General features: G+C 42.6%; 2 protein-coding genes across 7 annotated transcripts in view; one reads left to right on the top strand and one right to left on the bottom strand.

Moving 5' to 3' along the window:
• Positions 1-20393, top strand: DDX43 (DEAD-box helicase 43). 2 transcript variants are annotated; one of them, XM_008263107.4, is made up of 16 exons: positions 4-347; positions 2587-2642; positions 3297-3423; positions 4104-4232; positions 5397-5478; positions 6553-6709; positions 7198-7316; positions 8290-8400; positions 9080-9221; positions 9859-9959; positions 10618-10705; positions 11484-11611; positions 11775-11884; positions 12269-12407; positions 13012-13099; positions 13529-20393. In XM_008263107.4, exons 1-16 carry the CDS (start codon positions 101-103, stop codon positions 13640-13642), a joined length of 1938 nt encoding a protein of 645 aa, XP_008261329.1. In that variant the 5' UTR covers positions 4-100; the 3' UTR covers positions 13643-20393. The 2 variants fall into 2 exon arrangements, with proteins under 2 accessions (XP_051710506.1, XP_008261329.1); XM_051854546.2 differs by lacking the exon at positions 4104-4232 and having other exon boundaries at positions 1-347.
• CGAS (cyclic GMP-AMP synthase) overlaps positions 19935-27662 on the bottom strand; it is a 22745-nt gene continuing 15017 nt past the window's right edge. For 2 of the 5 annotated variants that reach the window (XM_070073885.1, XM_051855521.2), the window contains 2 exons: positions 25406-25508; positions 19935-21309 (listed from right to left, as the gene is read on the bottom strand). In XM_070073885.1, the coding sequence (XP_069929986.1) occupies positions 20964-21309; positions 25406-25508 (449 nt within the window). In that variant the 3' untranslated portion in view covers positions 19935-20963. The remainder of the gene's footprint in view (positions 21310-25405; positions 25509-27662) is intronic. The other 3 variants (XM_070073884.1, XR_011388649.1, XM_051855522.2) reach the window with 3 other exon arrangements.

Raw genomic sequence — 27662 nt, 5'->3', positions numbered from 1 at the left:
CGGCTGCGTGGATGCCCGGGCACAGGGATTCTCGGACGCCGCAGTCGCGCGGTGCACTGCCGGACGGGAGCGACGTCGGAAGCGCCGGAACTTTTTTAGGATGTCTACGCAAGGCGGAGGACCTAACGCCTCCGCTTGGGTCGTTGCTGCCCGGCGAGGGTCGGCTGCGCCTCGAGCTGCGGGGCAGAGGCCGTCGGAGCAACCCGGGCGAAGAGGTCAGGGAGGTAACAGGGGCGGCAGAGGAGGTTCCTGGAGCGAGCCCTCCGGACGCGACATCGTGGTCGGTAGTCGCAGGGAATCGCCTCTCTGTTTCGACTTGAAGAGCGAGTTGGTCGGCGCAGTCATCGGTAAGAGCGGGGGAATGGTTGCGGTGCGCTGGGCCTGGGGAGGAGGTCGGTGGGGGGCGGGGCGGGCCCGGGCAGTGGCGCGCCCTCCGCGTCCGCTTCACCTCCCGTCGGCTCTCCGGTAATGAGAGCCTGCTCTCCGCTATCTCGAAGACTTTCAGGTGGTACAATGCCATTTCATGCAAACCGGATAGTTTATGTAGATGTTTTTGGGAGATAAACTTCTAGAGATCATTGGGATGTCGAGGGAGGCTGAAGGGGACAGGTCTTTGACAGCATCAAAAATGAACAAAAACTGAAATCGTCTTTGGATGAGTACAATTTAGAACTGTTAATCAAAGAAAACATGTAGGATATGGCACGGCTACCCAGAGGATCAGCCTTAACTCTTTCGTTTCTCTAGCTTTGCTGAGATACCTTGTCTGCTGAAAAGTGATTTTTAAGTACATGTTGAGTCTTAACATTCATTTTAGATTTTTTTGAGAATCATTTTCAAATGACTGGAATAATTGGGATAACTAGAATTGAGTTTTTTAGCATTGTACTTTTTAAACTGGTTCTGAGAAGATGAACAGATTTTGTGGATCTATTTAGTAGTGCGGCACAGGGCCCATTGGTGGCTGCTCGGGAGACTGTCAGCTGTGCTCCAAAGAAAAAACCACTAGGTTTGCAAGAAAATTCTCGATTACCTTAGATACTACTATAATGCAGTGATTGTCTTTTGTGTGTGTGATTGGCTATTTTAGCTTGCCTTATCTCACAAGATGAATGCTTATCCCTTCTGTGTCCTGTGATAGGATTTCCTTTTAAAGGGCAGATGCCTGTCCCTTGTTATGTATATTTGTTATTTTGTTAGTCCATTTATCCCTTGCTGGCCACCTCAGTTTCTCAACTCTTGATCATTGTGAATTTTGCAGCTTGGAACAAGGGGGGTTTTCAGTTCTCAGGATGTATATTCCCAGGGATGGATCAAATGGTAGTTTTGTTTTTACATTTTATTTTTTTAAAAAGATTTTATTTATTTGAGAGAGAGAGTTACAGTGAGAGGGAGAAACAGAGAAAGGTCTTCGGACTGTTGGTTCATTTCTCCAAATGGCCGCAATGGTTGGAGCTGTGCCGATCCGAAGCCAGGAGCTTCCTACGGGTCTCCCAAGCGGGTGTAGGGGCCCAAGAACTTGGGCCATCTTCCACTGCTTTCCCAGGCCATAGGAGAGAGCTGGATTGGAAGAGGAGCAGCCAGAACTAGAAACGGTGACCATATGGGATGCTGAACCGCAGGCAGAGGATTAACCTACTGCGCCATGGCAGCAGCCCCTTTACATTTTAAAAAAGGATATATTTGGGGCCAGCGCTGTGACATAGCGGGTAAAGCTGCCGCCTGCAGCACTGCCATGCCATAGGGTGCCGGAGACCCGGAAGAAGCTCCAGGCTCCTGGCTTTGGAGCCCCCAGCTCCAGCCATTAAAGCCATTTGAGGAGTGACTAGCAGATGAAAGATTACTGTCCCTCTGCCTCTGCTTCTTTGTAACTCTACTTTTCAAATAAAGGAAACTTTTAAAAAAGATTTGAAAGGCAGAGATATAGAAAGGGCTTCCATCTGAATGCCTGCAACCTCCATGGCTGAGCCAGGCTGAGGCCCAGTATCAAACACTCCATCTTGGTCTTCCACGTCAGTGCCAAGAACTTGAGCCATCTACTCAAAAGCTACGTAGCTGGGACTTAGCCTTCATACCCAAATGGGATGTAGATATCCCAAGTGGCAACTTAACCCACTGTCTCGACACCTGCCTTTGTACCTTTGTATTTTTAATTTTCAAGGAACCTGAAAATTGTTTTCCATAACTGTACCATTTTCCAGCCCCAACTATACAAGGGCTTCAGTTTTTCCACATTGTTGCTAGGGTTGGGATTCAGTTTTTGTGCATGCTGTTAGTGAACTTGTTCCCACTTCTACCACCCACAGATCCTCCTAACACCACTTCATGGGTAAGAGAACTCAGGATCCAAGTGGTATCAAATGTCAGTAATTTCCCTTTAACACTGCTGAATTCCCAAGCTGTTTAATTTACAGGTTGTCCTGCTCCTCCCCACCAAACCAGAAACCTCTTGCTTTGCTTTTTCCAAAGAGAATGTGATTCCTGGGCCTTAGGAGTCTTTCTTTGAATAGTTTGTGGAAGACACGAAGGTTTTTTTGAGAAATGAACTAAAATTCTCTATTAATGTCATATTTCTTTGTGTAATAGGTCGTGGTGGATCAAAAATAAAAGAGATACAAAGTAGAACAAACACTAAAATACAGGTAAGTCATCTGTGTTCTTAATTTTTAAGTCATCAGAGAAATAGTAATTCCATCCTCTGGTCCACTCCCATGTGGGAGACCCTGATGGGATTCCAAGCTCCTGGCTTTGGCCTGAGCTAGCCCTGGCTGGAATAGGGTGTCTGTAAGCCCTGAGACTGATAAGCATTGAACCACTTGTAGGTAAATAGTGAATCAACAAGGATATCAAAGTTTTGCGGTCAGCTTTGAATCCTTAACCTCCATAACAGTTTAGAAGTATAGATATAGAATCCCAGCAAGTTAAAAATTTAGGTAAGTAACCTTGATATGTATCATGGATGAACCCACTCTAGCCCTATAATCCTGTAAGATTAGCCAAGCAAATAACACCACTTCATGGGTAAGAGAACTCAGGCTAAGTAATGTCAAATGTCAGAGTAATTTCCCTATAATACTGCTGAATTCCCAAGCTGTTTCTTAATTTACAGGTTGTCCTGCTCCTCCCTACCAAACCAGAAAGTAAATTTCTATGTGGATAGAAATATCTTTCCTGTCATCAGAAATGATGGAGGACAGGAATGATTCATTTGCAACATACTGTCATAATATTTGCAATTGAATGATCCTTAAGGGCAAGTGCACTTCAGACTCAACTGTTCTTCCCTTTGTATCTAGATAATAAAAGGAACACCTAACTCGGAAGTAAAAATTTTTGGCAGCAAGACGATGCAGACAAAAGCAAAAGCGGTAATAGATGACTTTGTTAAAAAACAAGAAAATTACAATCTGAGTCGCAAAAGTGGTAAGTAATTTTTTGCCCACTGAAGACTATTGAGTTTTTAATATTTTTTTCAATATTATAAGCCATCATCTGGTTCCTTTCCTGGTACCAAACCTTAGATATAAGCTTAGTGATTTTTGTTCCTTGGAGGCCAGAACAGTTTTTCCTCAAATGATAACTGTTATGAATAAGGCAGAATTTCACGTTTACCAACAGGAAAGTAAGATTAAAAAGAGCCTTTAATCTGCTCAGGTTACAGTGATTATGTAAAGCTATCCTGTCTTCCTGACTTTTGTCTTCCCTAGATCAAGAAATGACAATAACTCCTCAATGACTTGGTATTTTTAAGTCTCCGATCAATTTAGACCAATTAGAGAAAAAGCCATTTTGGAGTGAAGCATACAAGTAAAAACGAAGTTGATTTAAGCAACTTGGTGTGCCAATAGGTGTTTCATGGAAAGGAATCTAACCTCTGAGGCTTCATGTTTTCATCTGTGATGAGCGCTGCCTCCCAGCAGATGGTGTGTGACAGTTTAGGCATGCATTAGACTCGGTATTTTCCTCCTCCAGTGGTACTGTTTTAAGAAAACACCAAATTTTACATTTCAAGCATTATCAGGTTATAATAGAAAAGTAGTTTTTGGATTTTTACAGTGGCAGGATTTATTGTATAAATCATTTGGTAAAAATACTTTAAACAGATATTGAGGCCTTCCAACCCTCTGGAAGAGAGGTAAGCACAGATGCCAATGGTGTTAAAGATCGGCCGTTGATAGACTGGGATCAAATTCGAGAGGAGGCTGTGAGATGGGAGAAAAAGAAGTGGGAAGGTCAGTGTGCATCCTAACACATGTGTTTCTATTGACTGCAGTTTTTTATCCTGTAAAGTCTACCTAATTTTTTGTGATAAGATGAAAAATGACAATTCTGTAATTAGTCCACTAGGAATGATAGCTTCTATGATGAATATTAAGCGCTGTACTATGCCTGGAGGTATAACTGGCTGCAAAAAGTTCATAGCAGCTGACTTTGGCATAGTGACTCTGGCATCCCATGTGGGTACCAGTTCATGTCCTGGATGCTCTGCTTCCCATCCAGCTTCCTGCTAAATGTCCCAGCTCTTGGCTTCTGCCTGGCTTAGTCCCATTTGGGGAGTAAACCAGAAGACGGAAGATCTCTGTCTCCCTGCTCTTAAAGTCTGACTAAAGATTAAAAAAAGCTACATCAGGCCCTGGGGAGAATGTGGAAGGAGTAAACTTGCAAAATTTTAAGTCTGCATTTTTTCTGTGATTGAGCAAAAATTGATCCTGGAATATTCTGGCCAATGAAGGCAAACAAGACAGTAAATCATAAGAAGCATAATCATTCTTGATGGCTTTTGTGTGTGTGTGTTTGAATTCCAAATAAAATTTCTCACAGGATATTATGAAGGACAGTATTTCACAGTAATTTGGTAGAAAAATCTTAGCTGCTAGAATGAGGCAGAAATAGAACATCTTCTATTTAAATTTTAAAAACTAAGGAATTGATACAATATAGCCAAAATATTAATGGATATTATTGCTACTGTTAATTAGCCTCTGCCTGTAACTTTCCAGTGACACCTTGACAATATATGTGATGGAAGACTTGATATGGGGATAGGGAAAAGATTGAAGTTTGAAAAGGGAATAATAGGCATTTGAAAAACTTAAGCTTTAGAGAGTAAGGATTTAAGTTAAATTTCTTAGTGGGACAGACATTCAAAGGAAAGGTATGTATCTGAGTATATTTGTCAGTTGCAAATTTGTCTTAGAAAGCATGGCCTAGTCCCATTTGGGGAATGGGACAAACTTAGTTTGTCTTTCTGAGAGAACTAGGAGTTCTCTTAGATCGACAAACCTGGGTGGCAAACTGTCTAAAATTGAATGCATGGTGAACTTAATTTCAGTTTGGCTTGTCACTTTCATTAACAATGTAAATTCCTGCTAAAGTAATTTTCACCTTTGTCCCAGATTTACTTCCGATTAAGAAAAACTTTTATGTAGAATCCGAAAAAACAAGATCGATGACACAAGAAGAGATAGACACATGGAGGTGGGTGGTTTCTATTTCTTCAACTTTAGTATATTAAGTATATGTATTTATGGTAGATAATAAAAATAACGATTTAAATTTTAGTAGCTCTTCAGGCAAAGATTTGAAATGTCATTTAAAGTCTGTACCTTCCATGTTTATTCAAATGAGGACTTGCATCCCACATGATATTTTTAAAGCATTGCTAAAGTAATAAAACATTTAGTATTGATGTAGAGTGGCCTGTTTAGGCAGAGTAGTCAACAATTTTGGCAGTTAGCACATAAATATGGCTAGTATAACAAACTGAATATAATCAGGAACCACAAAGTGTTGGTCAGTGATGGACCACATTTGCCAGTGGTCACAGAAGATTAAAATGGAGCTGAAAAATTCATGTTTCTTAGTAACATTAGCCATAACATCCATTACACATGAGATTGATGCTGGTGAGAAACCTATTGTGGAGCCCATTAAAGTATAGAACATAGTACTTTTACTGTTTTATGCATTACTATACATTTTAGAATATAACGCTACTTAGAAATGTACTGTAAAAGCTGGCATTTCTCATTGTTAATTCTCCAGTAATTGAAAACTGAAGAAATTATCTGTACCAGAAATAGCAAATGCTTCAGTTCCACTTGTTATCTAATAAACCTTCTTTTTACTGTTAAGTCTGATATAGCATGAAATAAGATACTTAGTATGGCTCAGTCCTTGGGCAAGTAACCTGTCTTATGATTACCTGTCAAATGAGACTAATTCTTGGCACCACTGGGTTGGTGAGGAACAATTAAGAAAAATATTCATGGAACAATATACTTACTAGTTTTGCCAAGTCTGATTATAAATTTTGAATTAGAATTTTTAGGTTAAATTTTCCATAATCATTCATGAAACTCATTAGACCACTTATCTAACTAAAATTAATTTTCCCTGTCCTCTACAACTATTTTTTCCACTTAGTCTGTTTCATGTTACGTAATTTTATCTGATTTTAACCAGTTGCAGAGTCCTATACTTGATCTGAACTGGGAACCTTTTTGAGTAAAGTATGCAAAACCATTCAATCGGGTTCTGTTTTCTGTAAAGGAAGGAAAATTTTAATGTAATGTGCGATGATCTGAAAGAAGGTGAAAAACGTCCTGTACCGAATCCTACCTGTTCATTTGAAGATGCCTTTGAAACTTTTCCTGAAGTAATGAAAAATATTGAAAAGGCAGGTTTTAAAAAGCCAACGCCAATTCAGGTAGGCTCTATTTAATTCTATATTTTTAAAGGTTTTTATTTAATGAAGGCAAATTTCATATGTACAGCTTTTAAGAATACAGCATTTCTTCCCCCCCATTACCATCCTCCCACCCCCCACTCCCATCCAATTCCTACTTCCTCTCTCATCCCATTTTTCATTAAGATTCATTTTTAATTGACTTTATACAGAAGACCAACTATATACGTAGTAGAGATTTCAATTATTTTTACCGACATAGACCCACAAAGTATAAAGTACTGTTGAAGACTAGTTTTACCGTTAATTCTCATTGTACGACTGATTAAGGAGAGAGGTCCTACATGGGGAGTAAGTGCAGTGATGTCAGTGACCACCTGAGGCTCTTGACAAGAGCTGACAAGGCTATGTAAGCCTTTTGAGTCCACAAAGTCCTTAACCTGTTGAGTTTAGAGAGGAGGGACAGAAAGATGGCAAAACAATCTTTAATGTTTTTCTTTCTTTTTCAGTCTCAAACGTGGCCGATAGTTCTACAAGGAATAGATGTGATAGGAGTAGCCCAAACGGGAACCGGGAAAACACTGTCATATTTGATGCCTGGATTTATTCATCTAGACTGTCAACCAGTGTAAGATTTCCTGTGGTTGGGTTCTCTTTATAGGTTTAAAGATTTATTTATTTGAAGGGTAGAGTGAAGAGAGGAGAGGCACAAAGATAGGTCTTCCTTCCTCTGTTCACTCCCAAAGCTAGGAGCTTCCTCAAGGTCTCCTGTGCAGGGGCCCAAGGACTTGGGCCATCTTCTGCTTTCCCAGGCCATAGCAGAGAGCTGGATCAGAAGTGGAGCAGCTGGGTCTCTGGTGCCCATATGGGATGCCAGCACTGCAGGCCACGGCTTTTAACCCACAGCGCCAGAGCGCTGGCCCCTGAGTGTCATTGTTTAAATGATCATATCTAATATAGTTTACTCATCAGTGTGAAAAAAAATTATTGGCTGGCGCCGCGGCTCACTAGGCTAATCCTCCGCCTTGCGGCACCAGCACACCAGGTTCTAGTCCCAGTCGGGGTGCCAGATTCTGTCCCTGTTGCTCCTCTTCCAGGCCAGCTCTCTGCTGTGTCCCGGGAGTACAGTGGAGGATGGCCCAAGTGCTTGGGCCCTGCACCCCATGGGAGACCAGGATAACTACCTGGCTCCTGCCATCGGATCAGCGCGGTGCGCTGGCCGCAGCACGCCAGCCGTGGCGGCCATTGGAGGGTGAGCCAACAACAAAGGAAGACCTTTCTCTGTCTCTCTCACTGTCCACTCTACCTGTCAAAAAAAATTTAAAAAATTATCGATGTTAATGAAAAGGCAGACATTTGGATAGTGTGTGACTTTTCTGGATCTTTCCATGTTTATTATAGATATGCATTTTTGTAAATGCTTAGAACTCAGTAAGAAATTTTCTTAGGTTTGGCATTTCTGCCCATTGGCTCTTGAAAGATGTGTCATTCATGATTAGTCTATCGTCCTTGGAAATTCTCACCTTGAGTCCTTGAGTGCTGAATGGATATACCATGCATCAGAGACAACTCATTTAACACGAACATTATTCTCTCCAAAGTGGCAGGGAGAAAAGGAATGGCCCCGGCATGTTAGTCCTTACACCCACTCGGGAGTTGGCTCTGCAGGTGCAGGCCGAATGTTCTAAGTATTCATACAAAAATCTTAGAAGGTAAGTCATTTCTTTGACCATTCCCACACGAGTATTAAAAAATTTTAAATATTTACTTGAAACTCAGTTACAGAGAGAGGGAGAAACAAGGATCTTCCATCTGCTGGTTCATTCTACGGATGGTCCCAAGAGTGAAGGCGGGACCAAGGATAAAGCCAGGAGCTTCATCTGGGTCTCCCATGTGGGTGGCAGGGGCCCAAACACTTGGACCACCTTCTGCTGCTTTTCCCAGGCCATTAGCAGGGAGCTGGAAGTGGAGCAGCCTGGACATGAACTGGCACTCATGGGATGCCAGCAACCCAGGCAGCAGCTTTACCCACTACGCCACAATGCCCACCCTCCTACACAAGTATTTTCAAATCACTTGTTTAAACAACCTCCCCATTATTTTATTATTATATTATATACATTTACTGAATCTGAACAGAGGATAGATTTTCCCCATCCTTGGGCCAGTAAACCATAAGGAAAAAAATTGGTCAGGTAATGGACCAAAAAACGTGTCTCCTTAAGATACAATACACGAGCATGGGCCCTTCTCAAAAAAGGGAAAATAACTCAGTAGGAACCTTAATTTTTTAATTCTCAGACCTTTTATTATAAAACCCAGTGCTTAGGTAAATTGGGATTGAGTTGTGATATGATAGACTTTGTCTGAACCTCTGAATTTTCTTTAAAGTGTTTGTATATATGGTGGTGGAGATCGAGAAGCACAAATACAAGATGTTTCAAAAGGTGTCGACATCGTAATCGCAACCCCTGGAAGGTTAAATGATCTACAGATGAATAACTTCATTAGACTCAAGAGTGTCACCTACTTGGTAATAGAGGGTTGGAATGCTGGGAGGAAAAGGACTGTCTAATGGTGTTAGATTCTAGGAGTATTGTTAGAATAAAGATTAATAAAGAATAAAATAAAGAATAAAAGATATTTTAGACAAATTTTTTCTTTAAATACATTTAGAGGCAATTGGAAAGCCAACTAAAACATCAGTGTTTCTTGTAACTATAGGTTCATTTTTCTTAAAGATTTATTTATTGATTTGAAAGTCAGAGTTAAACACAAGAGTAGAAGAGGCAGAAAGAGATCTCCCATCCATTGGTTCACTCTCCAGTTGGTCGCAATGGCCAGAGCTGAGGCAATCCGAAGCCAGAAGGCAAGAGCCAGGAGCTTCTTCCAGGTCTCCCACACGGGTACAGGGGCCCAAACACTTGAGCCATCTGCATTCCAGGCAATAGAGAGCCAGATCAGAAGGGGAGCAGCTGGAACTTGAACCAGTGCCCATATGGGATGCTGGCACTGCAGGCAGTGGCTTTACCTGCTACGCCACAGAGCAAGCCACAGGTTCATTGTTTTTACCTGGAGAGAAATGGTGGCTTAGATAATATGGGAGATGGATATTACATTTATTATCTCCCAAATTCTAATCCAGTGGACATTCTTCATTATTAATGCAGGTTTTAGATGAAGCTGATAAAATGTTGGATATGGGATTTGAACCCCAGATAATGAAGATTTTATTAGACGTTCGACCAGATAGGCAAACAATTATGACAAGGTAGGTGTGCCTAATTACTGATTGCAATATAACCTAGAACCCCGGGCTGATAGATTATTGTGGTATTTTAGAGAATGACTTGAAAGTGTGACTGACTGCTTTATTTTGACTATTGGATTTCGTAGGTTTTAGATTTCTGTAGAAGCATTTACTTATGGTCTAACATTTGAATAAGTGAATACCTGTCTTGTATTATAGAATGCATTTTCAAAAGATTTATTTATTTGAAGGCAGAGGCAGAGGTAGAGATCCGATGGCAGGAGCCAGGTGCTTCCTCCTGGTCTCCCATGGGGTGCAGGGCCCAAGCACTTGGGCCATCCTCCACTGTATTCCCTGGCCACAGCAGAGAGCTGGCCTGGAAGAGGGGCAACCGGGACAGAATCCGGTGCCCCTACTGGGACTAGAACCCGGTGTGCCAGGGCCACAAGGGGGAGGATTAGCCTATTGAGCCGGCGCCGGCTTCACTTTGATTTATGAATTTTATGAGGAGAACATTCAAATATATACATATATATACATATATATATATATATATACATTGAAAAGGATACACTTGTATTTGGCAAAATAAATATTTGAATTATTTATTTCCCATGATTGAATTGGTTCCTATGCTTAAAGAGATTTAATAATGTTAATGTTGTATCATTATTTGCAGTGCAACCTGGCCCTATGGTGTGCGTAGGCTTGCACAGTCATACTTGAAAGAACCAATGCTTGTGTATGTTGGAACTTTGGATCTAGTGGTAAGCATGTTTTTATTATTAAATCCACAAACTATGGAATATTAAACTAATTTTTAGAAAAGTTTAAAAATTAAATTAGGGAAATTTTGAGAACATAGCTGATTTTGGTATATTGTCTACTCCCCAGCAAATCCCATTCATGTTAGCCTGACTACTGTTATTCCATTTAAATTTTTCATAATTCCAAGAACCATCAACTATCTGGTCAGTGTTTGCACTTCCTTGATAAATCATTTTTATTAGCCCTGTTATTATCAGTGTCTAAACATAAGTCTGCATATATGTACTGAAATTTGGTGTTCCTAAGTTAGGATGAATCATTGGATTCAAATATCAGACTCCTCCATTATAAAATTCTCTGGCCCATTCATCATTAGTAAATGAAATTGGCTTTTCTTTTAATTATTTATTATAGATCTTAGAATCAGTTTCATTACATTGTGATTTTTTAAAAATGATCATTCAGGAAAGGCTGTGTAAAGGATTATTTCTCGTGTTACTAAAATCTTATCTAAAGAGACAAATTTTTTTGAGTCCAAATGGTTTCAGTTGTATTTGGTCTCACTCATTACTGCTACAGTAGGAACCAGTTACTTTTAGCACATTTTCAAGGATTCAAATGTTGTCACATTTTGGGTGTTTGAATGAAGGTAAATGGCTTAGGTATAAACCTTGAGTAGAGACAGTTAATTTTGCTATGATAATCTGTGACTGTTAGTAATCTGAAAAGTTTATTTGGCGTTATATGCTGCCTCTAATCATGTACTGTATCCTTTAGGCTGTAAGTACAGTAAAACAAAATATAATCATTACCACAGAAGAAGAGAAACGAATACATATACAAAAATTCCTGGAAAATATGTCACCGAAGGACAAAGTCATAGTATTTGTTAGTAGAAAAATTGTGTAAGTATTTTCTTGAACTTTGGTTTAATCATGACGATTTCCATTTGTATACTAATCGCAGCTAATAGTGATGTGTCCATAACTCAGATTTTTGCTGAATAACTGGTGGATTGCTGGTGTTAGAATAATCACATAAGATCACCAACTCCATCTTTTATTTCAGGGCTGATCATTTGTCAAGTGACCTAGTCCTCCAACATTTATCAGTAGAGTCGCTGCATGGCAATAGAGAACAAAGTGATCGGGAGAAAGCGTTAAAGAACTTTAAAACAGGTACATTAATATAACTTGTAATCATTGCAGTAACAGAATAGGTCCAGGAACTGGGCTTGGCTAAATGGCAGCATCTTTTCATGGTGCCCATACCTAACATACGTCCTCATATTCTCACTTAAGAACCAACTGACAATTCCCAGAACACTAAATGCTCACTTGACTATCAAGATGAAAATTTGCATAGGAGATTATATTTTAAGTAAATTCTCTTTATGACATGGTTCAGCAGCCATTTACTAAGCTTAGTATGCTTTGTAACTTGTAGCTGTTAAGTATATCCCTACGAAAAACATTTTCAAGTCAGCAACGATGAAAAGGACAAATACTCTTCGTGTCTTAGTTTAGTCATGTCAGAATAATTCATTTTACTTTACTCATTAGGTAAAGTGAGGATATTAATTGCTACTGATTTAGCATCACGTGGATTGGATGTCCATGATATCACTCATGTCTATAATTACGACTTTCCGAGGAATATTGAAGAATATGTACACAGAGTAGGACGTACTGGAAGAGCAGGGTAAGCAAGCATGTTCTATTCTTGAAAGGGGTCAGTTCCTGGATTCTTGTTCACTCCCCTCAGTCTGTTTGTACCCAGAAATGTATTTTGTTCTGCAGGTAAGTTCTGCTGCTCTCTGGATCCTGTTTGGTTAGCTCCTGATTCAACCAGATCCTGACATGATTAACTTCTTGTAACTGCTTCTAATGCTACTTGTGTATTTCACAGCGCTGAGAGCTTAATCTGTATGTTTAGATTGCACAGTTTGGCATGGTTATGAAAGAGGATGGGAACACTACCATCACTCCTGCTTATGCTGGCTTAGCAAATGCAGATTATAGTTAGGCTTCTTTATGGGTTCTGCATCTAAAGGACTTGAGGATCCTTTGGAATTTTGAGGGAAAGTTGCCTGGAGTCAATCCCCCACTGATTCTGAGGGATGACCATATAGGCTCCAAATTGCTGTTTTGTGAGCTAAAATCTTAACGTATACTCCATATTTGGACTTGAGAAAGTTGGTTTTCCTGTGTCTTATTCAAATGTTAGCTTAATTGTAAATGTACATTACAAATAAAGTGAATAAAGTGAAATAAGCATGAATTTTCTCCCCCATCCCACCCTGAAGAAACACAGGGGTATCAATCACCCTCATCACGAGAAATGATTGGAGGGTTGCTGCTGAACTGATTCATATCCTGGAAAGAGCAAATCAGGTGAGCATGCAAATCCATCTCCTTGTCACATGTGCAGTTTCCAGTAGTATATTATAAAAGGTACTAGTGCTTACTGCTTGTCAGAAATAGCCAACAAATTTTTAAGCTTGGTATGAGAGTTATGGCATGGCAAAGAGAAGGTGCTAGGGGACCATCTAATTGGGGAACCTAATGTAATGTGGGTATGCAAGTTCTGTTGAGAATAAAAACAATGGTTGTAAGTATGGAAGGGTTGGGAATAAGGTAAGCCAGGGTAATAGGTGAGCAGGCTCAGAGGTAAGAATATGTGGAAAATGGTATGAGAAGTCATGTTTAAGGCTCTGGGAAGCAGTTGAAGGCCTAACATGATTTGGGGTGAGATGATTGGGAGGGATTTTTTAGCATATTATAGAAAATAAACTCAGAATCCTAATAACATTTTTATTTCAGAATATCCCAGAGGAGCTTGTTGCAATGGCTGAGAGATACAATGCAAGCAAGTTGAAAAGAGAAATGGAAAAAAAAATGGGACGACCTCAAGCCAAACCCAAAAAGTTTTATTAATGATGTGTTATTGAAAGGTGGCATTAGCCTAACAGGTGAAATTTTACCTACTAGGCTTTCAAATGCCTGCCTATATAAACTAGGCTTTTTGTTTATTATAATCAGTATTATCTAAGTCTTTAATTATTAGGTGTTAACAAGTTGCCTAAAATCTAATGTATATTCAGAATTAGAAGTACTAATTTCAAAGTTGAAAGTATTAAGTTGTACAGAAAGGTCATTATAGCACAAAAGTTGGTAGAGGTAAAAATTGGTAAAATGGCTTCTAAGAAACATAGTAACGTATCAGTGGTAAATACATATACCTCTGATACAGCAGTTCTAGGAATGTATTTTATAAATATGCTTGTTTAGGAGATTTAAAGCAATGTTTACACTGGCAAAAGAATGTAACGTGTCTGGCAGGGGAGCTAGGAGAGCAAACTGCAAGTATAAAAGCAAAATGCACTAGAATGGGGGATTGAGCAAACATAAGAAACTTTTCTACTTCAAACTAGAAATGCTAGATGCAATATTTTTTTGATATGTTCCCAATGCTGGATGATGGATGAGGGTTTGATTTGTATGTTGTGAAACATTTTCATAATAAAACCAAATTTCATAATAAAACAAAACATCTGAAGTGTTTAAAAAAAATCTGATTTGCTTGTTGGCAGGAGGAACCTGTAGGAATTAAACACAGAAAGACTTAAGACAGACTCTTGCAAATATTCAAACATTTCCACAGAGAAAAGCTCAGGTTTAGATGGCTTCACTAAATTGTACCCAGCAAAATGTACAGTAATCCTCCTTAATCCCCTTCCATACTAAGGATGAGAGAACACCTGGATTCACCCTTTTGGGCCAGCATTACCCTGATACCAAAACCAAGTAAATGTGTGTGATACCAAAACCAAGTGTGACAATTAGGAATAGAAGGAAACTGTCAATGTAATAAGAGCTCTACATGTATAAAAAGCCTTCAGAGACCTTAAAAGTGAACGACTGAAACTAAGGCAAGGATGCTGTCTCATCACTTCTCAACATTAGTACTAGGAGTCCTAGCTGAGGCAAGAAAAAAGGAATCAAAGTTGGAAAGAACCAAGACCTGTTTGTTGATGACCTAGAATACTAAGCCCCTGCTGGCTCAATAGGCTAATCCTCCCCCTTGCGGCGAAGGCACACCAGGTTCTAGTCCATCGGATCAGCGCGGTGCACCAGCTACAGCGTGCCTGCCGTGGCGGCCATTGGAGGGTGAACCAACGGCAAAAGGAAGACCTTTCACTCTGTCACTATCCACTCTGTCAAAAAAAAGCCCCACAGACTCAAACTGCAATACACAGAAAGTGCATTTCTATGCATGCACAATACCAAGATTTAAGGAAACTTTTACAGTTGTGTTGAAAACAATATTTAGGATAAACTAAAACCACGGACATAAGAATTGTACAGTAAGAATCACAAAAATGCTGAGGTGGGCATTGTGGCACACTGAATTAAGCCACTACTTGGGACTTCTGCTTCCCATATTGGAGTCCTGGCTACTCCATTTCCAATCCATCTACCTGCTAATGCTCAAATGGGGCAGCAGATTGTGAGTTGCTGGCTTCCCCTGGGCCTGGGTCAACCCTGGCTGTTGTGGTTGTTTATGGAGTGGACCATCAGATGGCAGATTTTCTGTCACTCAGCCTTTCAAATGAAGTAGATAAAACATCCTCTTTTCATAGATAACACTTAAGGTGTCAATACTACCCAATGCAATCCACTTTTTAAAAATATTTTGAGAGACACAGAGAGGTCTTCCATCTGCTGGTCTACTCCCTAAGTGGCCACAATGGCCGGAGCTGTGCCGTTTGGAAGCCGGGAGCCAGGAGTTTCTTCTGGGTCTCCCACGCAGGTGCATGAGCCCAAGCACTTGGGCCATCTACTGCTTTCCCAGGACATAGTGGAGAGCTGGATCGGAAGAGGAACAGCTGGTACTCAAATCAGCGCCCATAAGGAATGCCGGTGCTGCAGGCAGAGGCTTAGTCCACTATGCCACAGCGCCAGCTCCCAATGCAATCCATTTTATGCATTTCTTACCAAAATTTCAACATCTGGGCTTGAGCATTTAACATAGGGATTAATATACTGCTTGCCCACATCAGTACCTACCATCAGGTTCAAGTCCCAGCTGTCTTGATTCTAGCTAGATTCCTGCTAATATGCACCCTAGGGGACAGCAGGTGATGGCTCAAGTAACTAGATCTCTACTACTCATGTGAAAGACTTGTAATGAGTTCTTGGCTCCTGGCTTCAGCCCGGCCCAGCTTCAGCTGTTGCAGGCATTTGGCAAGTGAAATAGCAGATGGGAGATCTCTGTGTGCTTTTCAAATAAATGATATGAACTTTTAAGTTCCAATGGTTTTTGTCTTCCAGGAACAAACATTTTTCACTCTAAAATTCATACAATCTCAAGACCACAGAATAGTCGAAAGCAACTGTAGAAACGTGAAAGACTTACATTCCCTGATATCAAAACATTACAAAGCCACACTAAGCAGAACAGTATGATACTGGCATAAAAACTGATGACTTGAATAGAATTAGAACTAGAATAAAATAAAATAGAATAGAATGCCCAGAAATAAATGCTCTCAGAATTGTCCAGTCAGATATTTGCCATGGAAAAGGAAGGCAAATATCTCAGATATTTTTCTATGCTCATGCTCATGTTCATAGCATTAGCAGTAGCCAAAAGGTGAAGGCAACCCAAGTGTCCAAGTGAGTGAATGGATTGATTAACACAGTGCACTCATCAGGGAGACCTGGCTAGAGTTCCAGGCTTTTCATTTCGTCCTGGCCCAGGCCCAGCCTTTGAGATCATTTGCGCAGAGAACCAGTGGATAAAATTTCTGTCTCTGTCTCTTCCTCTCTCTGTGGCTCTGCCTTTCAAATAAAATTTTTATGTACATACAATGAAATATTCAATCCTGAAAAGGAAAAAATCTGAGGCATGCATTGTGGTGCAGCCAGTTAAGCCTCTACATTTTTTTTTTTTTTTTAAAGATTTATTTATCGGCCGGCGCCATGGCTCACTAGGCTAATCTGCCGGCCATCTTCTACTGCCTTCCTAGGCCATAGCAGAGAGCTGGATCGGAAAGAGCAGCCAAGTCTTGAACCAGCACTCATATGGGATGCTGGCGCTTCAGGCCAGGGCGTTAACCCACTGTGCCACTGTACGGGCCCCAAGCCTCTACTTGTGATATGTATATCAGAATGCTAATTCAAGTTCTGGCTATCTTGCCTTTTTTTTTTTTTTTTTTTGACAGGCAGAGTGGACAGTGAGAGAGAGAGACAGAGAGAAAGGTCTTTTTGCCGTTGGTTCACCCTCCAATGAGCTGGCCTGGAAGAGGGGCAACCAGGACAGAATCCGGCACCCCGACCGGGACTAGAACCCGGTGTGCCAGTGCCACAAGGCGGAGGATTAGTCTAGTGAGCCACGGCACCGGCCTTGGCTATCTTGCTTTCCATCCTGCTTCCTACTACTGCATCCTAGAAGGCAGCCCGTGTGGGAGATCTGGGAGTTCCTGGCTTCTGGCTCTGCCCCCGACCAACCCTGGCTTTTGCAGCCATTTGAGAAGTATACCAGTGAATGGAAGATCAGTTTCTCCCTCTCCTTTCAAGTAGATGAAAATAAGTGAAAAATAAGCATTAAAAAACAAAGGCAGCGGGACGGCGCTGTGGCCTAGCGGGTGAACCTGCCACCTCCAGTGCCAGCATCCCATATGGGCGCTGGTTCAAGCCCCGGCTGCTCCACTTCCGATCCAGCTCTCTGCTATGGCCTGGGAAAGCAGTGGAAGATGGCCCAAGTGCTTGGGCCCCTGCACCCACGTGGGAGACCTGGAAGAGGTTCCTGGCTCTTGGCTTCAGATCGGCACAGCTCCGGCTGTTGAGGCCATCTGGGGAGTGAACCAGCAGATGGAAGACCTCTCTGTGTGTAACTCTTTCAAGTAAAATAAATAAATCTTTTTTTTTTTTAAAAAGGAAGACAATTCTATCACATGCTACAACATGAGTGAACCTTAAGGGCATTTTAGTAAGTAAAATAAACTCACAAAAAGACCAATACGATGAGTTCACTAATGGGATATCTAAAGTAGTTAAATTCATGAAAGAAGCAGAATGGTGGCAAGGGGGCAGAAAGGAGAACGGGAGTTATTATTTAATAGGTAAAGAATTTCCAGGGGCCAGCACTGTGGCACAGCAGGTAAAGCCGCCACCTGCAGTGCCAGCATCCCATAGGGGCGCGGGTTCTAGTCCCAGCTGCTCCACTTCCAATCCAGCTCTCTGCTATGGCCTGGGATAGCAGTAGAAGCTGGCCCAAGTCCTTGGGCCCCTGCACCTGTGTGGGAGACCTGGAACAATCTGCTGGCTTCTGGCTTCAGATCGGCACAGCTCCAGCCATTGCAGCTATTTGGAGAGTGAACCATCGGATAGAAGACTTCTCTCTCTCTCTCTGCCTCTCCTTCTCTCTGTGTAACTCTGAGTTTCAAATAAATAAATAAATAAATCTCAAAACAAAACAAAACCGACCCTGAGGGTGGTTTAAGGAATCCCCTGAAATTGCAACTGGTATTAGAAGTGAGTGGTCCTTCAGCGAAAGTTCCCCTGCCAAGAATACAATTGGCTAAACTGGCACACACCCCAAGAGTTCCCCCTTTCCCCTGAGTGGGGCTGGGCCCGTGACTCACTTCCGATCAGCAGAATATGGTAAAGGCAACGGGACGTACATGGCTATGCAGACATACTTATGTAGAGTAGGACCGCAGCACCCCCTTGCTGGAGTTGCATCCCTTGTGGTTTTGAGGATTGAGCTGCTTTATAAGTGCCTATGTTGAGAGGCTCCCACAACAAGGAATGAAAGGCAGCTTCTGGGAGCCGAGAGCAAGAAACCAAAGCTGTCAGTAAGTGTAAGGAGCTAAATTCTCCCAACAGAAGTGGCTCCTTCTCCAGTGAATCCATGATTACATTGATGGCACACCTTAATTATAGTGACCTGAGACCCCAAGTGGAACTATGACCAGAATCCTGACATATAGAAATGAAGATAATATTATGAGGGCATTTTATTATATTCACTTATTTTGAAAGTCAGAACCACAGAGAGGGAGAGACAGACAAAGATATCTTCTGTCTGTTGGTTCACTCCCTAAATGGCTACAACAGTCAGGGCTAGGTCAGGCTGAAGCCTGGAGCTTTATCCAGGTCTTCTACATGGATGACAGGGGTCCAAACACTTGGGCCACCCCCTCCTGCTCCTCCTAGGTCATCAGCAGGGAGCTGGATCCAAAGTGGAACAGTCAGGACTCCAACTGGTGCCCATAAGGGATGTTGGCTTTGCAGGTGGGGGCTCCACCTACTACTCTACAATGAAGGCTTTTTTAAAAATGTATTTATTTGAAAAGCAGAGGGTCTTCCATCAGCTGGTTTATTCCTGAAATACCCACAATAGTCAGATCTGGACCAGGCCAAAGCCAGAAGCCAGGAACCCCATTAAAGGTCTCCCACATAGATGACAAGGACACAAGTATTTGAGCCATCATGTGCTGCCTCCCAGGGTGCACTCTAGCAGGAAGCTGGACTCGGGAGGGAAGTCAGGCCTTGGACCAAGGTACTATGACATGGTATGCCTGCATCCCAAACACTGAACCAAACACGCTTCCCCATGTATGTGTGTTGTTTCAAGCCACTAAAGTTGTGGTCACTTGTTACTCAGTAATAAGAAAGTAGGATAATCTCCACTATCACCACATGGGCACTCAGCTACTATTTCTGTCCTGCCCACACAGTTAGTCATAATTTTAATGAGATTAATAGCCAATGATTACATTACTATAACTTTGTAATGTTAGCCTAGTGAGCCGCGGTGCCGGCCTCAGTGATACTTTTTTAAAGAGAGATTTGTTTATTTGGATAGCTGAGTTACAGAGAGACAGAGGGAGGAAGAGAGAGCAAACCCACTGGTTCACTCCCCAGATGGTTGCAACAGCCAGGTGAAGCAAGAATGCTGGGGCTCCACCCAGGTGAAAGCGGCCCAAACACTCAGGCCATCTTCTGCTGCTTTCCCAGATGCATTAGCAGGGAGCTGGATTGGAAGCAGAGCAACCAGGACCCAAACCAGTGCCCATATGGGATGCTGATATTGCTACTGGTGGCTTAACCCACAATGTGTGCTAAAGTGCCGGCCTCTCTTAACATTTTCAAACATAGGAGGTTGTTAAACAGATGTATGCAACACAAACCATGTAAAAGACGGATACATTCAACTACATTAAAATTTTAAAACTTGGTTTACTAAAAGACACCAAAAAAGGTAAAGACAACCTGCACAGCAGGAAAAATTATTTGTTACATAGATTACAAAGGGTAAGTGTCCAAAATGTATAAAGAACTACAGCACAGTGAGAAAAAAGTAAACCAGCCAACCAGACAATGTGCAAAATACATATAAACAGGGAGATGTTAAAAGCCAGCAGCAGGTGCCAGCAGGCTGAATGCTGGCTCAGTGGAGAGGACTACTGTTTCCCTCCGTACCGTTTCTCTGCATTGGATTCCACGTGTGTACACTGCCTTTTCAGAAGGTAAAACGGAATATTAGACGTGTTACTGAAAATAAAATAAGTTATGCTTTATATTTAATCATATATATTAAACTACCTTGAATTTTTCTGTAACATGCATTTCCTGAGACATGCAGGCTCTTTCTTTTTTCATTTGCTTTTTTTTTTTTCTCCTAACATACAGGACAGGGCATTGCTTCCAAATATATTTAAACGCTGAACTAAGCACACCTGTTTTACGGAGCAATGATCATGTCTAATATTGTCTCTTACTACCTTCCCCACCTGTGCTAGAAGACAGAGGCATCTGATACGTACTTGATTAACTTAACAAAGGTGATTATAGATTTTATTCTTTTCTTCAATTGAACTTGATATTGTTTTGTGATTTTTTTTTTTTTTGGTTAGTGCCAAATGACAAGAATTTTTCCCTTGAATAACTTGTATTTCAAGCACAAATATGATGGTTTCCCCTGCTTACTAGACTTGGGTGGGGGGGAAGCCTCACAGAACAGTAAACTCCTCTTCCACGCTATGGAATATTTTTAGATTTTAAACATTCCTTTTGCTTCTTGTTCCTGGACTAATATTTTCCCTGAGACAGTCAGTTCTATATATTGATTAGAATTTATTATGACACAGCGAGAACTCAATAGTTATTTATATTCGTTTCAGTCAAATTCCAAACCTCTTAAATATTATCATCACCCCAATTCTTGATTCTTTCTCTAAATATACTTTCAAAATTCACTAAAAACTGGAAATCCATTTTTTCTTTCATATTCAATTTGCTCTATTAGAAATTCTTTACTTCTCTTGTCAATTTTGTCTTGAGAGAATAGATTGACCTCAGGAATAAAATAGTGCTGAAGTTGCTCAGTCCTGAGGCACTGAAGAAAATACGCCAGGCACTTGTCAAAGCAGAGGGGCAGGTCTTCAGGGCGCCACTTGTCATCGCTGGGCTCCAGGGTACAGGTGTGAAAGAAGGCAGTTTTCACATGATAGGAGCAGAACTTACCCAGTCTGCGGCTTTCAAACTTTTTCAGCTGTTCCAAAAGGTATTTCATTAGCTTTAAGCAACTTTTCCTGTTACATAAAAAAGAAAACCATTTATTTTTACTTACAAAATGCCTCATTTTATAAAAGACTTAAGGCATCTTACAGGAACGAGATATTTAAACAATAAAGACATAATTAGCATATATATTTCATTGTCATATATGAAAATTATAATTATCATTATTTAAAACTTGATTATGTTTCCAAATATATGCTTCGACGTTTTGTTTTTAATCTCAATTTTTATTTATTTATTTATTTTATTTTTTTTTTTTTGACAGGCAGAGTGGACAGTGAGAGAGAGAGAGACAGAGAAAGGTCTTCCTTTTTGCTGTTGGTTCACCCTCCAATGGCCGCTGCGGCTGGCGCATCGCGCTGATCCAAAGCCAGGAGCCAGGTGCTTCTCCTGGTCTCCCATGCGGGTGCAGGGCCCAAGCACTTGGGCCATCCTCCACTGCACTCCCTGGCCACAGCAGAGAGCTGGCCTGGAAGAGGGGCAACCAGGATAGAATCTGGCGCCCCAACCGGGACTAGAACCCAGGGTGCTGCCGCCGCAGCTCAATAGGCTAATCTTCCGCCTTGCGGCCCAATCTCAATTTTTTTTTTTTTTTTTTTTGACAGGCAGAGTGGACAGTGAGAGAGAGAGACAGAGAGAAAGGTCTTCCTTTGCCGTTGGTTCACCCTCCAATGGCCGCCGCGGCTGGCGCGCTGCGGCCGGCGCACCGTGCTGATCCGATGGCAGGAGCCAGGATCCAGGTGCTTTTCCTGGTCTCCCATGGGGTGCAGGGCCCAAGCGCCTGGGCCATCCTCCACTGCACTCCCTGGCCACAGCAGAGAGCTGGCCTGGAAGAGGGGCAACCGGGACAGAATCCGGCATCCCAACCGGGACTAGAACCCGGTGTGCCGGCACCGCTAGGCGGAGGATTAGCCTAGTGAGCCGCGGAGCCGGCCAATCTCAATTTTTTTTAAAGATTTATTTAAAAGTCAGAGTTAGCCGGCGCCGTGGCTCACTAGGCTAATCCTCCACCTTGCGGCGCCGGCACACCGGGTTCTAGTCCCGGTTGGGACGCCGGATTCTGTCCCGGTTGCCCCTCTTCCAGGCCAGCTCTCTGCTATGGCCAGGGAGTGCAGTGGAGGATGGCCCAGGCGCTTGGGCCCTGCACCCCATGGGAGACCAGGAAAAGCACCTGGATCCTGGCTCCTGCCATCGGATCAGCACGGTGCGCCGGCTGCAGCGGCGGCCATTGGAGGGTGATCCAACGGCAAAGGAAGACCTTTCTCTCTCTGTCTCTCTCTCTCACTGTCCACTCTGCCTGTCAAAAAAAAAAAAAAAAAAAAAAAAAGTCAGAGTTACACAGAGAGAGGAAAGGCAGAGAGAGAGAGAGAGGTCTTCCATCTGATGGTTCACTCCCCAGATGGCCGCAATGGCCAGAGCTGCGCTGATCTGAAGCCAGAAGCCAGGAGCTTCTTCCAAGTCTCCCATGAGGGTGCAGGGGCCCAAGGACTTGGGCCATCTTCTACTGCTTTCGCAGGCCATATCAGAGAGCTGGATCAGAAAAAGGAGCAGCCGGGACTAGAACTGGTGGTGCCTATATGGGATGCTGGCGTTTCAGGCCAGGGCGTTGTTAGTCTGCTGTGCCACAACGCCGGCCCCCTTTAATCTCAATTTTTACTTTTAGATTTATTTTTATTTGAAAGGCAGTCAGACACAGCGAGAGACAAAGAACCTCCATCAACTGGTTCATTCCCAAATGCCTGCAAATGCCTGCAACAACTGGGGTTTGATCAGGCTGAAGCCAAGAGCCAGGAACTTCATCCAGGTCTCCCAAATGAGTGGAAGGGACCCAGGTGTTTGATTGATCGCCTGCTGCCTCCTAAAAGGTGCGCACTGGCAGGAAGCTGGAGTAAGGAGCAAAGCTGGGAATTCAGCCAAGCACCTTAATATGGTATGTGGGCATCTTAACCATTACATCAAATGCCAGCTCCTGTTTTGAAGTTTTAAAAACAGATTTTTAAAAAAATATATTTTATTTATTTATTTGAAAGGCAGAATTTCAGAGAGAGAGAGGCAGAGTGGACAGTGAGAGAGAGACAGAGAGAAAGGTCTTCCTTTTGCCATTGGTTCACCCTCCAATGGTCGCCACGGCTGGTGCGTTGCAGCTGGCGCACCGCGCTGATCCAAAGGCAGGAACCAGGTGCTTCTCCTGGTCTCCCATGCGGGTGCAGGGCCCAAGCACTTGGGCCATCCTCCACTGCACTCCCGGGCCACAGCAGAGAGCTGGCCTGGAAGAGGGGCAACCAGGACAGAATCTGGCGCCCCGACCGGGACTAGAACCTGGTGTGCTGGCGCCACTAGGTGGAGGATTAGCCTGTTGAGCTGCGGCGCCGGCCGACAGACAGATCTTTTATCCACTGGTTCATTTTGCGGATCACCACGATGGCTACGGTTGGACCTTGCAAAAGCCAGGGGCCAGGAGCTTCTTTCAGGTCTCCCACACTAGGGGCATGGGCTCAGTTACTTGGGTCATCTTCTGCTGCATTCCCAGGTGCATTAAGAGGGAGCTGGCTCTGAGTGGAGCAGCTGGGACACAAACTGGCACACATGTGGAATGCCAGCATCACAGGTGGCAGTTTAACCCCCTATGCCACAACACCAGCCTCCTAAAAACAGATTTTTCCCTCCTCTCTTCCCCATTCCTAGCTCAAACAGGTGCATTAGCAGACAGCTGGATCAGAAGCTGAGTTGCCAGGACTTGAACAGGTGCTCCAATATTGGATGCCGGCATCACAGGCTGTGGCTCAACCTGCTATGCCACAATGCTGGCCCCTTTTTGTAACTTTTACACTGGTAAGCTTCATAAATTCCAATAAGTAATTATTTTTCTTTCTTTTTTAGACTTTATTTATTTATTTGAAAGGCAGAATTACAGAGAGGAGGAGGAGAGATATCTTTCATCCGCTGGTTCACTCTCCAAATGGCTGCAACTGCTGGGGCTGGGCCAGGCCGGAGCCAGGAGCCAGGAGCCAGGAGCCAGATTTTTCCAGGTCTCCCATGTAGGTGCAGGGCCCAAAGCACTTGGGTCATCCTCTGCTGTTTCCCAGGCACATTAGCAGGGAGCTCAGTCAGAAGTGGAGCACTGTTGAAATCTTTACTTAGTATATACTAAGTTGATCTTCTGTATATAAAGATAATTGAAAATGAATCTTGATGAAGAATGGGATGGGAGAGGGAGTGGGAGATGGGATGATTGCGGGTGGGAGGGAGTTCATGGGGGGAAAACCCGCTATAATCCAAAAGTTGTACTTTGGAAATTTATATTTATTAAATAAAAGTTGGAAAAAAAAAAAAGGGAGTGGAGCAGCAGGGACACCGGCATCACAGGCAGCAGCTTAACCCGCTACGCCACAATGCCAGTCCTCAGTAACTGCTTTCCAATCTTGGGATTTTTTTTATGGCATGTATGCTACCAAGAAAAATTATTACCCATTTAATCCTATTTCAAGTTTGGGCCTTCAATCCCTAGCTATCAACACAGCCAAATCATGGCGAGGCAAACACCCTATCCAATAAGTGTGCTCCTAGGGACAGGCGTTTAGCACAGCAGACTCCCACAAGCCATATGAGAGTGCCTGGGTTCCGGGGCATTCCATGCACTTGGGGAATGAACCAATGGATGATCCTCTCTCTCTCTTTCTTTCTCTCTCTCTCTCTCAGTTTTTAAATGAAAGTACTGTATTTTTTTTTTTTTTATTTTAAGATCGATCTCCTTCCTTGCATGACATTAGTATTCAAGATCTTTCAGCAACCAGAATACTAAGACATTGAGGACTCTCCTGGTTAGTGCTCCCACTCTCCTGCTCCGTCCTGCTTACACATCTATCTAATCCAGGGGTTCACAGCTGCTGCTCCCTGGCTTGGCCTTCCAGCCACACCCTTTCCTTCGTCCCTTGGATCTGGCTTCTCTGGTTTCTGCCTCACATTCTCCCCACCCAGGTCAGTCCAGCTCTTCTCTGTTCCCCAGGCCCAACCCAGCGATGGTTACCTTCAGGTTTGAACAATGGAGTCAACAAGAAATTAAGCATACCCCAGAGAATGTGCCATTTAACAAGAGAAGGATGTTACCTGCAGCACTTCTGTCCATCACTTTGACAGCATGTTTTTTTTTGTCCGTGCTGGTTTAAAATTTCCTTCTCAATGTGAGAGAAGGACAGCCGCCATGTTTCTTCTTAATTTCAAAGAGAAAAATAGAAAAGCCTTTTACCAAAAAGCATCTACTATCTGAAGACCTCAATATGTAAGTGATTGCCTTCATTAAAATATAATCCTGAAAAAATTATAGGGGGAGATAGATGAAAAGAAATGATTCCATATCATATAATTACATATTAAAATAAGTGCTTTGAAGAAAAAAGTGGGCATGAGTGGGGGAAAAAATGGGAGAGTGGAGGAAGAAATCAGAGCTTAATATCATTAGCCACAGGGCCAGTGTTGTGGTGTAGCTGGTAAAGCCACCATCTGCAGTGCTGGCATCCCACATGGGAGCTGGTTTGGGTCCTGGCTGCTCCACTTCCAATCCAGCTCTCTGCTATGGCCTGGAAAAGCAGCAGAAGATGCCCAAGTTGTAGGGCCCCTGCACCCACATGGGAGACCCAGAAGAAGCTCCTGGCTTCGGATCTGCGTGGCTCTGGCCATTGCAGCCAATTGGGGAGATCTCTCTCTCTCTTTCCCCCCTATCTCTGCCTCTCTTTCTATCTCTGTGTAACTCTGACTTTCAAATAAATAAATAAATTTTAAAAATCATTAGCCATGAGAAGATGCATTGCCTCTTATAAATTGTTAAATTTAGTTTGTTAACATTTTGTTTCAATAATAACTTGTATAATTTGAGTCTTTTTTTTCGGATACCACCCTTGCAAGTTTAGGTATTAATATAAAATAGACTGGTGAATCTTTCTTTCTATTCTTGTGAGAGTTTGTATAAGATTAGATAACTTCTTGCCAAGTCTTACTATAAGTAGCTCTTTTAGGGTCTGATCACCTTAATACCTAGGTCGTTTTATATCTGGCTTACAATTAGAAAATCAGTCAATATAATCTGTAACATTAACATAATAGAGGAGAAACAGTATATGACTATCCCAATAGATGCATAAAATGCAGTGAATCAAATTCTACATTCAGTTATCATTTTGAAAAAGACACCTCTGTAGTGGTCACCTGGGGGGTGAACCAATGGAAGGAAGACCTTTCTGTCTCTCTCACTGTCTAACTCTGCCTGTCAAAAATAAAATAAAAGGAAAGAAAAAAGACACCTCTCAGCAAGTTAAGTCTCTTTGGGAACTTGAGCTGATAAAAGTTGGATTTTAGAAAACGATAGCAACATCAGAATATGAGGTGGAAATCTGAAAGTTTTGCTCCTGAAATCAGGAAAAGGGCAGATGTCTGCTATTCCCTTGTCTGCTCAACCTGCACCAGGTTTCCCACAGGCACAATAAGGGAAGAAACAGAAGGGTGACAACACTGGACAGGGAGAGAAACTATCATTACGGATAGATGATCTAATTTCATATATAGAAAACACAAAGGAACCTACAAGTAAGTGCACCAAATTGATTTAAAGGGGTACCAAGTTTGTGGATAAGAAAATCAAACCAAAAAGTGAAATTTTAAGGAAAATGCTACTTACAATAGCCTCAGTAGTATCAATTATCTTCTAGATTTAATTACCATTGAAACAAAGAGAAGTGGATCATGTTTCAGGACACTACTGGAATACAGTCTATGGGAAACTCTGTAGGACTTCTTCAGTGAGTAATTCGAGGGGCCAGAGCTCTGGTATAGTAAGTTAAGTCTCGGCTTTTGGTGCCAAAATCCCATAGGGCGCAGGTTAAAGTCACAGCTGTTCCTCTTCTGTTCCAGCTCCCTGCTAATGCGCCTGGGAAAGCAGCAGAAGATGGCGCCAGTGCTTGGGCCCCTGCACCCACATGGGAGACCTGGAAGAAGATCCTGGTTCCTGGCTTCGAGATTGGCCCAGCTCTGGCCGTTGCAGCCATATGGGGAGTGAACCAGCAGATGGAAGATACCGCCTTCTGTGGGGAGCAACTCGGACTAGACTAAGTTACTGGAATTAAGACTTATTCTATGCATCTGCTCTCCCACAATATGGCGCTGGGAGAGAAGAAAACAGCTTCTACACAGCTGCCTCCAGTTCAACCAATAAACTGTAGGACCTGCTCCTGATTGGAGGAGAGCAGCGTACTCGGCGTGTGGGTAGCAGAGTTGGGATTGGTGGAAGAGGACTATAAAGGAGGAGAGAGACGGCATGCACCAGGAACATCTAAGGGGAACATCTATCTGAAGGAACACCTGTGCAGCCCCT

The sequence above is a fragment of the Oryctolagus cuniculus genome, chromosome 5 (assembly GCF_964237555.1).
Source record: "Oryctolagus cuniculus chromosome 5, mOryCun1.1, whole genome shotgun sequence".
NCBI classification, from domain to species: Eukaryota; Metazoa; Chordata; class Mammalia; order Lagomorpha; family Leporidae; genus Oryctolagus; species Oryctolagus cuniculus.
The sequence above is the reverse complement of the archived record's forward strand: the minus strand, read 5'-3'. Positions and strand labels throughout refer to the sequence as shown.